Source organism: Erythrolamprus reginae, chromosome 2, assembly GCF_031021105.1.
Source record: "Erythrolamprus reginae isolate rEryReg1 chromosome 2, rEryReg1.hap1, whole genome shotgun sequence".
Taxonomy (NCBI): Eukaryota; Metazoa; Chordata; class Lepidosauria; order Squamata; family Dipsadidae; genus Erythrolamprus; species Erythrolamprus reginae.
In genome coordinates, this window is record NC_091951.1 from 11,016,304 (window position 1) to 11,028,894 (window position 12,591).

A 12,591-nucleotide genomic window follows, 5' to 3' on the forward strand; every position below is an offset into this window, starting at 1 on the left:
TAGATGGTGGAGTTTCCCCACCGGGCAGAGGCTTCCCTGGGTCTTCCCCCTCTTGCCCCGGTAAGACCCCAGCGGCAGCGCGAGCAACGGCGTGGGCAGGCGGGCGGCACGCGCGGGGACACCCCAGCTCCACTCCCCAGCTGGGAAGTGGCTCCAGCAACGCGCGCGCGCTTGGGGAAACCCCAGCTCCGCTCCCCAGCTGGGAAGCGGCCCCAGCAACAGCGTGGGCGGGCGGGCGGTGCGCGCGCGTTTGGGGAAACCCCAGCTCCGCTCCCCAGCTGGGAAGCAGCCCCAGCGACGCGCGCGCGTTTGGGGAAACCCCAGCTCCGCTCCCCAGCTGGGAAGCGGCCCCAGCAACAGCGTGGGCGGGCGGGCGGTGCGCGCGCGTTTGGGGAAACCCCAGCTCCGCTCCCCAGCTGGGAAGCGGCCCCAGCAACGCGCGCGCTCTTGGGGAAACCCCAGCTCCGCTCCCCAGCTGGAAAGCAGCCCCAGCAACAGCGTGGGCGGGCGGGCGGTGCGCGCGCGTTTGGGGAAACCCCAGCTCCGCTCCCCAGCTGGGAAGCAGCCCCAGCAACGCGCGCGCGTTTGGGGAAACCCCAGCTCCGCTCCCCAGCTGGGAAGCGGCCCCAGCAACGCGCGCACGTTTGGGGAAACCCCAGCTCCGCTCCCCAGCTGGGAAGCGGCCCCAGCAACGCGCGCGCGCTTGGGGAAACCCCAGCTCCGCTCCCCAGCTGGGAAGCGGCCCCAGCAACAGCGTGGGCGAGCGGGCGGCGCGCGCGCGGGAAACCCCAGGCGCGAGCAACGGGGTGGGCGGGCGAAGGGCGGGCGGCGGTGGAAGTAAAAACACCATCTGCGCATGCGCAGATGGTGTTTTTACTTCCGCACCGCTACTTCGCGAAAAATCGATCATCGCTTGGGGTCCTGGAACGGAACCCTAGCGATGATCGAGGGATCACTGTAAAAGCAAATAATGCGTGCAAATCCTTCAGGAAAATCCCAAACTTTAGAAGGGAGGCGAACAGAGGGCAGGGAGGAGCAGCTAAAGGGGGTGGGTGGAAGAAGCAAGGCTAAGCTAAAGGATAAGTGGGAAGGAAGAAAGGCAAGAGGGGCGCCCCTCCCTTTTCTTTCTTCAAAAGACACCGTTTCAGTGCCTGTGCAAGCACGCTGTTCTCCTACTTTTTAAAATGCAAACTCTTTCCCCCTCCAAGCCGCCCCTCCCTTTTCTTTCTTCAAAAGACACCCTTTCAGTGCCTGTGCAAGCATGCTGTTCTCCTACTTTTTAAAATGCAAACTCTTTCCCCCTCCAAGCTGCCCCTCCCTTTTCTTTCTTCAAAAGACACCCTTTCAGTGCCTGTGCAAGCACGCTGTTCTCCTGCTTTTTAAAATGCAAACTCTTTCCCCCTCCAAGCCGCCCCTCCCTTTTCTTTCTTCAAAAGACACCCTTTCAGTGCCTGCAAGCACGCTGTTCTCCTACTTTTTAAAATGCAAACTCTTTCCCCCTCCAAGCCGCCCCCTCCCTTTTCTTTCTTCAAAAGACATCCTTTCAGTGCCTGTGCAAGCACGCTGTTCTGCTACTTTTTTAAATGCAAACTCTTTCCCCCTCCAAGCTGCCCCTCCCTTTTCTTTCTTCAAAAAAAGGGGGGGGGAAGAAACCCCTTCATCCCAGCAGCAGCGGCTTGGGTTCGCAAGGTGAAAATAGTTCAGAAGAAGAGGCAAAAAAATCTTAAACACCGGGTTCGTATCTTGAAAAGTTCGTTAGAAGAGGCGTTCGTAAGATGAGGTACCACTGTATTTCAAATTATACAGCCTTTTAATTGTAAGTCGTCAAACTAAAAAAATGGGAGCCTTTCAATTGAATAAAACCAAGCCAGGGAACTACTAAGCTTAATTTCATCACCCACAATTTCTCCCTTCACTGCAGTTTGTCACCTTTTACACAGAGTGCTTCCTGCAAGCCTTCGTGGTCAGCATGGCAGCAGTAGCGGTCCTCCTCGATGGAATTAATGTCAATACTGATCCAGGTGCAGTAGGTCCCGTCCCAATTACGGATGGTATCCCCACGAAAAGTCTCTTGATCCCAATTCTCTCCATCCTTCATCCAGGTGGCATATATGTCTTGAGGGTAAAAGTTGCAGATAGAGCAGTTCAAGATGGTGTCATTGACATTCAGCACTTGAGAAGTTACTTCAGCTGAGGGGCCTGCAGAAACAGAAGCATCAAAAGACAGAGTCATTCCTATAGTTGGCAACACAGGACAAAGAACATACCTTCTCCTATCCTGATATTCTCTATCCATTATTAACTAAATACTTGAGATGTAAAAAAATTCCAAAGAGATGTCTGGGTGGCAATATTCAATGGGTGTCCAACTGAATTGTCTTTAGGATAAAAGTTGCAGATCAAGAAGCTCTCCATGACATTCAGCATCTGAGTAGTTACTTCAGCCTGGAGAAACAGAAGCATCAGAAACCATGGCTAGAGGTATAACAAGCAGGAAGAGGGAGATTGTGATCCCCTTATATAGAGCGCTGGTGAGACCACATTTGGAATACTGTGTTCAGTTCTGGAGACCTCACCTACAAAAAGATATTGACAAAATTGAACGGGCTACAAGAATGGTGGAAGGTCTTAAGCATAAAACGTATCAGGAAAGACTTAATGAACTCAATCTGTATAGTAGGCAGGGCAGAAGGAAAAGGGGGGACATGATCGAAACATTTAAATATGTTAAAGGGTTAAATAAGGTTCAGGAGGGAAGTGTTTTTAACATGAAAGTGAACACAAGAACAAGGGGACACAATCTGAAGTTAGTTGGGGGAAAGATCAAAAGCAACATGAGAAAATATTATTTCACTGAAAGAGTAGTAGATCCTTGGAACAAACTTCTAGCAGACGTGGTTGGTAAATCCACAGTAACTGAATTTGAACATGCCTGGGATAAACATATATCCATTGTAAGATAAAATACAGGAAATAGTATAAGGGCAGACTAGATGGACCATGAGGTCTTTTTCCGCCGTCAGTCTTCTATATTTCTATGTTTCTATGGAGTCATTCCTAAACAACACAGGACTAAGTACATACCTGCTCCTGTTTCTATGGAGTCATTCCTAAACAACACAGGACTAAGTACATACCTGCTCCTATATATAATATTCTATATCCCACATAGACCAAATACTTAAGGTGTAAAAAAATTCAAAGATATGTCCTTTGGAGAAATATAATTTTGCATAGACTTCTGGCAAATAAACTGAGTGGCAATATTCAATGGGTATCCAATGTCCAGAGATAGTGATCTCTTAGCTAGCCTAGGTCAGTGATAGTGAACATTTTTTTCCTTGGGTGCCAAAAGAGCATGTCGGCATGCTATCGCACATGCACAAATGCCCACACCCATAATTCAATGCCCCACCCCTTAGAGGCCCACTGGAGGCTGAAAATGGCCCGTTTCTCAATTTCTGGTGGGCCTGGTAGGCTCATGTTTTGCCCTCCCCAGGCTCCAAAGGCTTCCCTGGAGCCGAGGGAGGGTAACAATGTCCTCCCCCCATCTCCCCGGAGGCTCTCTCGAAGCCAAAAATGATCTCCCAGAGTCTCTGTGCAAACCAAAAATCAGCTGGCCAGCACACACATGCACATTGGAGCTGAGTTAGGGCAATGGCTTGTGTGCCAGCAGATATAGCTCCGCATGCCACCTGTGGCACCCATGCCATAGGTTCGCCATCATTGGCTTAGGTTAAGAGTCCCCAAAACTACTGGGGTATGGCCCACTAGTGGGCCATGAGCCATTTGGAGCTATTCAGAAGTGGTATGAAACATAGAAGATTGAAGGCAGAAAAAGCCCTCATGGTCCATCTAGTCTGCCCTTATACTATTTCCTGTATTTTATCTTAGGATGGATATATGTTTATCCCAGGCATGTTTAAATTCAATCACTGTGGATTTACCAACTACATCTGCTGGAAGTTTGTTCCAAGGATCTACTACTCTTTCAGTAAAATAATATTTTCTCATGCTGATTTTAATCTTTCCTCCAACTAACCTCAGATTGTATCCCCTTTTTCTTGTGTTCAATTTCCTATTAAAACACTTCCCACCTGAACCTTATTTAAACCTTTAACATATTTAAATGTTTCTATCATGTCCCCCCTTTTCCTTCTGCCCTGCCTACTATACAGATTGAGTTCATTAAGTCTTTCCTGATAAGTTATATGCTTAGACCTTTCACCATTCTTGTAGCCCATCTTTGGACCCGTTCAGTTTTGTCAAAAGCATTTTGTAGGTGAGGTCTCCAGAACTGAACACAGTACAGTGGAACCCCGACATAAGAGCTGCTCTACTTAAGAGCAACTCGAGATAAGAGCTGGGAGGGGAGAGATATTTTTGTTCTACTTACAAGCCCAAATTCGAGATACAAGCGCCAAGGAGCTGTCTCCTGAAGCCAAACGCTAACTTCCGCGTTCGGCTTCAGGAGACAGCTGCGAAGCGGCGCGCGTGTTTTAAAAGGTTGCAGCCGGCCTGGGGGGCTCGGGGGGGTGCTTGCAGCTTTCTTTCTTGCTCTTTTTCTTTCTCTCTTTTACCTTCCCTTCCTCTATTTCTTCTTTTCTTTCTCCTTCCCACCTTCTTCCCTCCCTCCCTCCCTTCACTCATTCCTCTCTTACTCTCCCCTTTCATAAGTTTCCTTGCTTCCTTCCTCTGTTCCTGTCCCTTCCCCCTTTCTTTCTTTCTTTCTTTCTTTCTTTCTTTCTTTCTTTCTTTCTTTCTTTCTTTCTTGCTCTTTTTCTTTCTCTCTTTTACCTTCCCTTCCTCTATTTCTTCTTTTCTTTCTCCTTCCCACCTTCTTCCCTCCCTCCCTCCCTTCACTCATTCCTCTCTTACTCTCCCCTTTCATAAGTTTCCTTGCTTCCTTCCTCTGTTCCTGTCCCTTCCCTCTTTCCTTCCTTCCCACCCTCCATCCATTCATTCACCCATTCCTCTCTTGATCGCTTAAAGCCGGTCCCTGGTGCAAAAAGGGTTGGGGACCTCTGTCCTACAGGATTGGGTGGCAGAGAAGTTGAACATATGTAAATTTAAAAGTTTAAGAAAGTTTACAAGTTAAGTGAAAGAAACTTCATTATTCATTTATATGTACATGTACATTTCTTCATTAAAAACATGTCTTTCTGCATAATTTAGACTAACTGTGAGTTTTTTGAGGGCTGGAACCAATTAAAATTATTTACATTAATTCCTATGGGGAAAAGTCGTTCGAGATAAGAGCTGCTCGACTTAAGAGCCCAGGTCCGGAACGAATTAAACTCGTATCTCGAGGTACCACTGTATTCCAAATGTGGTCTCACCAGCGCTCTATACAGCGGGATCACAATCTCCTTCTTCCTGCTTGTTATACCTCTAACAATTCACAGTCCTTCTTCTTTCACAAAGTGAAACACACTTTGCTCTTGTTTAGTTTCAAAGCGGGGAAAAATCAGCACACAAATGATCAAAGTCAGTAAAGCAGTCACAAAACCCAAGGATCAGATAATCATCCACAATGGCCACACCCACAGGCTGCTATTTATAGCAGCCTCACTAATTACCACAGCCCCACCCAACCACAGGTGGCCTCATTTTCTTTGATAATAATCTCTCAGTTGTTGTTGCCTATGCATCGCTCTCCGCATGCGTGGCTGTATCATTAACTCTTGATCTGAATCCAAGGAGGAGCTAAATAATTGATCTCCTTCTGAGCTGTCTGCCACACTCTCCTCCTCCCTGTCACTCATGTCTTCTTGTTCAGAGGAGCCTTCATCAGCAGATTCCACCAGGGGCAAAACAGGCCTGCAGCATGTGGATGTCTCCCCCACATCCACAGTCCTTGGGGCAAGAGCTGGGCCAGAGCTAACCACAACAGTAAGTCACATGAAAAATGATCGTAAGTCACATTTTTCATGTGAGGATCAGGCCTACCTGATGTTATATTCCAAATTGCAGAAAGAAGAATTGTAATGACTTCAACCATGTAAAACTGCTTAGTCACGGTGAATATGAAGATTGCAATGTAATCTGACTGGCTGACAAAAGTATATATTTACATAATGCACCTTTGCATAAGTGTGGCTTGTGGCTTGACTTGAAGGTATTGTGGCTTAGTATAGTTTAGAGTGGCTTGTGAATTATTGTGGCTTGTGGTGGCTGAAGACTTGTAGCTGAATATTGTAACTGAGAATTGTAAATAGAGAATTGTGAGTACTATGTATAGTAACTGCTAGAGAGATAGCTACTGTTGTGTTTGGACCTGGGCCAGCCGTTGCTCCCACAGATGGGAGAGACACAGCACACGCTGAATGTGAAAGCCTGGCTGGCAGCCAGGAAGATGTGGCAGACAGCCAGGAAGATATGGCAGCCAGCCAGAAGGATGAGACCACTGGTACGCAGGGTTCAGCAGACAGCTGAATTTGGCATGCAGTCCCTCAGACAGTCTTTCGTCTCTGGATTCTTCTGCAGATCAATATATTGATCTGCGTAGCCGAAGAGCTATGCAAAGAAGGGATCACTTTAAGGAGTATTACAAGTCATTATAGGAGCACCTGGGCTAGGTGTAGTTCTTATACTGAGGGCTGGGTGTGGTTCCCTTAATGAGGGCTAAAGGTATAAAAGGGAACAACGGCCCAAGGCAAACTGTGGCTGTTTATCTGTGTTATTTTGTGGTTCCTGCTCTGAAGTTTCTGTTCCGTGCCGTTGGAGTTTTCAACCCAGCTTTTTCAGACAAGTGGGAGGTGAAAACTCTGGGACTTGCTGTTTGCTCCAAAGATTCCAAAGGACTCCTGAAACGTCTTTGCTCATTGCAGGTTGTCTTTGTTTGTGTTCTCCTGTGTTTTTGTATGAGGCTGAAGTAAGCCTTGCACTATCATTGCTTTTGGACACTAAGAACTGCTTTGAGTAACCCTTTTTTGTTTATTTACTACAAGTTTGCTGATTAGCAGCGCACGTGTGTGTTTGATTTCTTTTCCTTGGACATAGAAACATAGAAACATAGAAGTCTGACGGCAGAAAAAGACCTCATGGTCCATCTAGTCTGCCCTTATACTATTTTCTGTATTTTATCTTAGGATGGATATATGTTTATCCCAGGCATGTTTAAATTCAGTTACTGTGGATTTATCTACCACATCTGCTGGAAGTTTGTTCCAAGGATCTACTACTCTTTCAGTAAAATAATATTTTCTCATGTTGCTTTTGATCTTTCCCCCAACTAACTTCAGATTGTGTCCCCTTGTTCTTGTGTTCACTTTCCTATTAAAAACACTTCCCTCCTGGACCTTATTTAACCCTTTAATATATTTAAATGTTTCGATCATGTCCCCCCTTTTCCTTCTGTCCTCCAGACTATACAGATTGAGTTCATTAAGTCTTTCCTGATACGTTTTATGCTTAAGACCTTCCACCATTCTTGTAGCCCGTCTTTGGACCCGTTCAATTTTGTCAATATCTTTTTGTAGGTGAGGTCTCCAGAACTGAACACAGTATTCCAAATGTGGTCTCACCAGCATTCTATATAGTGGGATCATAATCTCCCTCTTCCTGCTTGTTATACCTCTAGCTATGCAGCCAAGCATCCTACTTGCTTTCCCTACCGCCTGACTGCACTGTTCACCCATTTTGAGACTGTCAGAAATCACTACCCTAAATCCTTTTCTTTTGAAGTATTTGCCAACACTGAACTGCCAATACAATACTCAGATTGAGGATTCCTTTTCCCCAAGTGCATTATTTTACATTTGGAAACATTAAACTGCAGTTTCCAATGCTTAGACCATTTATCTAGTAAAGCTAAATCATTTACCATATTACAGACGCCTCCAGGAATATCAACCCTATTGCACACTTTAGAGTCATCGGCAAATAGGCAAACCTTCCCTACCAAACCTTCCCCTATGTCACTCACAAATATATTAAAAAGAATAGGACCCAGAACAGACCCTTGTGGCACACCGCTTGTAACCTGACTCTGCTCAGAATACTCGCCATTAACAATAACTCTGTGATGTCTACGCTTCAGCCAGCTGCAAATCCATTGAACTATCCAGGGATTAAGTCCAATCTTCACTAATTTATCTATCAGCTCTTTATGTGGAACCGTATCAAAGGCTTTGCTGAAGTCCAGGTAGGCAATATCCACGGCACCACCTTCATCCAACACTGTTACGCATTGCCTGAGCCAGTGGACTGTTACGCATTGCCTGAGCCAGTCAGGCAGAACAGCTATCGTGTAAATAGTTAGTGTAGGTTTGCTATGAAAGAAGTAAATATTTTCCTAAGAAGCTCTGCAGTACGTGTCTTCAATTATCTTCAAGACAAAGGTTCCTGACATCCTGGTCTAAGGCAGGCTGGTTAGCTGCTTTAGCTATCTGGGTGGGATAGCTTCTGCAAAACATTACTCCAACATTTCACTGCCATGGTCACTTTGAACAGCCATTAAATGAATTTCTGTAAATCAAGGACTTACCGTATATACTCGAGTATAAGCCGAGTTTTTTAGCCCCAAAAATGGGCTGAAAAACACAGCCTCGGCTTATACTCGGGTCACCACACGAGGGCGCCATTGCTTGAGCCAGAGCGAGGAGGCACCAGCTTTTGTCCCCTCTGGCACCCCGTAGTTCCTCTCCCTAGCTTAAGCAAAGAAGGCAGCCATTTGCAATGGTGAGTCGGATTAAAAAGGCCCCCTGCTGTCAGATTCTCCTCCCCCTCCTTTGAAAGGATTTAAACTGTTTAAAAAATGGTATTTTGTGGTAGTTGCTGTCCTTGCTTGGATAGGATCTAATAATGTGTTATGAGGCAGAGCTAGACAGGAATTCTTTTTCTATCTGTCTATCTTTCTATCTATCTATTTTTCTATCTATCTATTTTTCTATCTATCTATCTATCTATCTATCTATCTATCTGTATCTATTTCTTTCTTTCTATCTATCTATCTATCTATCTGTATCTATTTCTTTCTATCTATCTATCTATCTATCTATCTATCTATTTTTCTATCTGTCTGTCTATCTTTATATCTATCTGTCTATCTATCTATCTATCTATCTATCATCTATCTATCTATCTGTATCTATTTCTATCTATCTATTTTTCTATCTAACTATTTTTCTTTCTATCTATCTATCTATCTATCTGTATCTATATATATCTATCTATCTATCTATCTATCTGTATCTATATCTATCTATCTATCTATTTTTCTATCTGTCTGTCTGTCTATCTATCTTTCTATCTATATCTATCTATCTATCTATCTATTTCTATCTATCTATCTATTTTTCTGTCTGTCTGTCTATCTTTCTATCTATATCTATCTATCTATCTATCTTTCTATCTATATCTATCTATCTATCTATCTATCTATCTATCTATTTGGTTTTCTATGCTGATAACCTCACAGCAGCTAATGCTGAAGCTCTTCTTTGGATACACTTATTTGTTTGTTTGTTTGTTTGTTTGTTTGTTTGTTTGTTTGTTTATTTAATTGGATTTGTATGCAATCCCTCTCCAAGGACTCAGGGTGGCTCACAGCATATATAAAAACAGAACAATAATGTAAATCCAATTAATGATGAGAAGGAATCCAGTTTTGAAGGATTTTAACTCTTAGGTTTTAGCTTTGTTCCTGATCGAGCTACTTTTTTTACTTTTTAATTTATTGTTAATATTGTTAATTTGTTTACCCTCTTTTAAATTTACAGAGCTAGTTTACTGGTTTTCTTTAAAATAAATATTCTAAAACATGTCTCAATTAATGTAATTTTATTGTTTTCCATTTTTATAAGTTACCAGTAGCCACTGCATTTTCTAACCTCGGCTTATACTCGGGTCAATACGTTTTCCCAGTTTTTGTGGCAAAAATTGGTGCCTCGGCTTATACTCGGGTCGGCTTATACTCGAGTATATACGGTACCTGTATATTCTGTACTTTCCAGTTGGAACCTATTGTGATTTCTCACCTGTATTCGGCAAAAGAAAATCCAGGGGCTCACTGGAGCTGACATGTTCCATATGACATCTGTAGAGTTTCTTCTCCTCGGGATTGATCTGAATACTCAACCTGGCATTAAAAGTCCCGTCTGAATTTGGGGCAATGTGTAAAGAACTGTTGGTTTCGTTGAAGATTCCCCCATCCTTCCTCCAACTGGCACTGATCTCCTTGGGATAGAAGCCATAGGCTTGGCAGGTGAGGGTTTGAAGGTTGTTGATGTTGACTTCTTGATGAGTCACTTTCACTATTGGAAGTTCTGCAAAATAGCAATGATGGCCTGTGGTGAAAGAACAGCCCTCCTCCGACTGATACAAGAATTCTAAACACAAATGGTGGAAAGTTTCCCAGGAGATCATCAGTTGCAATGTAGCATGAATGTTAGAATAGGAATATATCATATTATATATATCTGGACCTCTATCATAAAAATGCTCTGCTTACCCTGATTTTATTACAGCCAGGATAGGACGGAATTAACTTGTTTAGTCTGTATTTCTGGTGAAATTTGCAACAGGAAGACAACTGACCATAAAAGGGTTCAATAAACATCTCACTGATAAACAAGTATACATCACTCCAAACAGGACGTTATACGATCAAAGGGGGAGATTTACATTGCCTGAAGCAAAACAGGACGAGACTGTGATAAAAGGAGATTGGTTGTGATAAGGCAGAAGGCTTCAGAGAAATTAGGTGTGAGAAACATTTGCTCAAAGGAAATTATTCAAGGAAATTGGTTTGTGATATCTGGGGAAAGGAAGGACTCAAAGATATGTCATGTGTGAAATTATGTTATTGGATGTTTGTATATCACTTGACATGTACGTGTAATTATCCCCATCTGCTTATGCTCCCAAATAAAAAGAAGTACACAGCTCAATACTGTGTCACATCACCCAGAGAGAAAATGTGTCCAAGTCTTCTTTCTAGGATTCGCGTTCGTGAGTGACCCCACATGGCTGGGTTGCTCTTAGCCCCTCTGAAGACATTGTCTTGATCAGGGACTTTGCAGCACCTCAATCATCTACACTGGAAGTTTTTAAGACTGGACAGCCATTGGTCTGAAATGATAGTGACCAGCGGACCCCAATCTTTTGGGCACCAGGGACTGATTCTTTGCAGAGAGGTCAGAGTCACTGAGAATAAGTTGTGTAGCCATATACATTTTCTATTTCTCCAATTTTTTTCTAAATGAATAAATGCAGAACAAAGGAGGATTAACACTATCAAAAACATGGGCAGACTTTGCAAATAGAGAGAAAGAGGCAGCTGTGATACCCTCCCTCCCATACACACATATACAGTATGTTGTGGTTGGATCGCAGCCAGGTCCTTTGATAACAGACTTTGAGCCAGATGAATTGGGTCCGTCTGGGCATGGACAGCCTGTGTGGCTGTCAGAGGAGTCAGACAGTGAGGAGGAGGGAGAGATAGTGTGTGAGGGTCCTGCAGAGATTATAACACCCCCAACTGGGGCTTTGGGTCTGATGAGGAAGAGGAGGTGAAGGATCCTATCTTGGACGCAGGAGTGCAAAGGATGCAGAGGAGGCAACAGCAGTTACACACACTCAGAAGGGGTACTTCAGTACAGCTGTATGCAGACTATAATCCTAGGTTGTATAAAAGGGGAGGGGATTGGGAGGTTCCCTTTGCAGAAAATCAACATTTGATCCTTCAAAGGAAAAGAGCACATTAGGCATTTTTGCCTTTCATACAAACATACCTTTCTGCAGTTCTGAACAATTACAGTGATACCTCGTCTTACAAACGCCTCGTCATACAAACTTTTCGAGATACAAACCCAGGGTTTAAGATTTTTTTGCCTCTTCTTTCAAACTATTTTCACCTTACAAACCCACCACCACCGCTGGGATGCCCCATCTCCGGACTTCCATTGCCAATGAAGCACCCGTTTTTCTGTTGCCAGCGAAGCACCCGTTTTTGCGCTGCCTTCTCCTGAGGCTCCCCTTCATGGGAAACCCCACCTCCGTGTTTTTGTGATGCTGCAGGGGAATCCCAGAACGGGAATCCCAGCAGTGCAAAAACGAGGTGGGGTTTCCCAGCGAGGGGAGCCTCAGTGAAATCGCAGCATCGCAAAAACACAGAGGTCCGGAGGTGGGATTTCGAGGACTTCGGTATTTTTGCGATGCTGCGATTTCACTGAGGCTCCCTTCGCTGGGAAACCCCACCTCCGGACTTCCGTTGTCAGCGAAGCGCTCGTTTTTGCAATGCTGGGATTCCCCTGCAGCATCGCAAAAACACAGAAGTCCGGAGGTGGGGTTTCCCATGGAGGGGGACCTCAGGGGAATCCCAGCAGTGCAAAAATGGGCGCTTCGGCTGGCAAAAGGGGTGAATTTTGGGCTTGCACGCATTAATCGCTTTTCCATTGATTCCTATGGGAAACATTGTTTCGTCTTACAAACTTTTCACCTTAAGAACCTCGTCCCGGAACCAATTAAGTTTGTAAGACAAGGTATCACTGTATAGTGTTAAGCCTGTGAGTAATTTTGTTTTGGAAACTTTGTTTTGGAAACTTTGCTTATCAGTTCTCTAACTCACTTTGAATTTTGGCAAAGGAC

The 12,591-nt window shown here is 44.4% G+C and overlaps 1 protein-coding gene across 1 annotated transcript in view; it reads right to left on the bottom strand.

The window, feature by feature from the left end:
• LOC139159694 (major histocompatibility complex class I-related gene protein-like) overlaps positions 1–12,591 on the bottom strand; it is a 71,603-nt gene that overhangs the window by 13,022 nt on the left and 45,990 nt on the right. Inside the window, exons 6-7 of the mRNA XM_070737023.1 lie at positions 9,981–10,268; positions 1,930–2,199 (exon numbers count right to left, since the gene is read on the bottom strand). Coding sequence (XP_070593124.1) covers positions 1,930–2,199; positions 9,981–10,268 — 558 coding nt within the window. The remainder of the gene's footprint in view (positions 1–1,929; positions 2,200–9,980; positions 10,269–12,591) is intronic.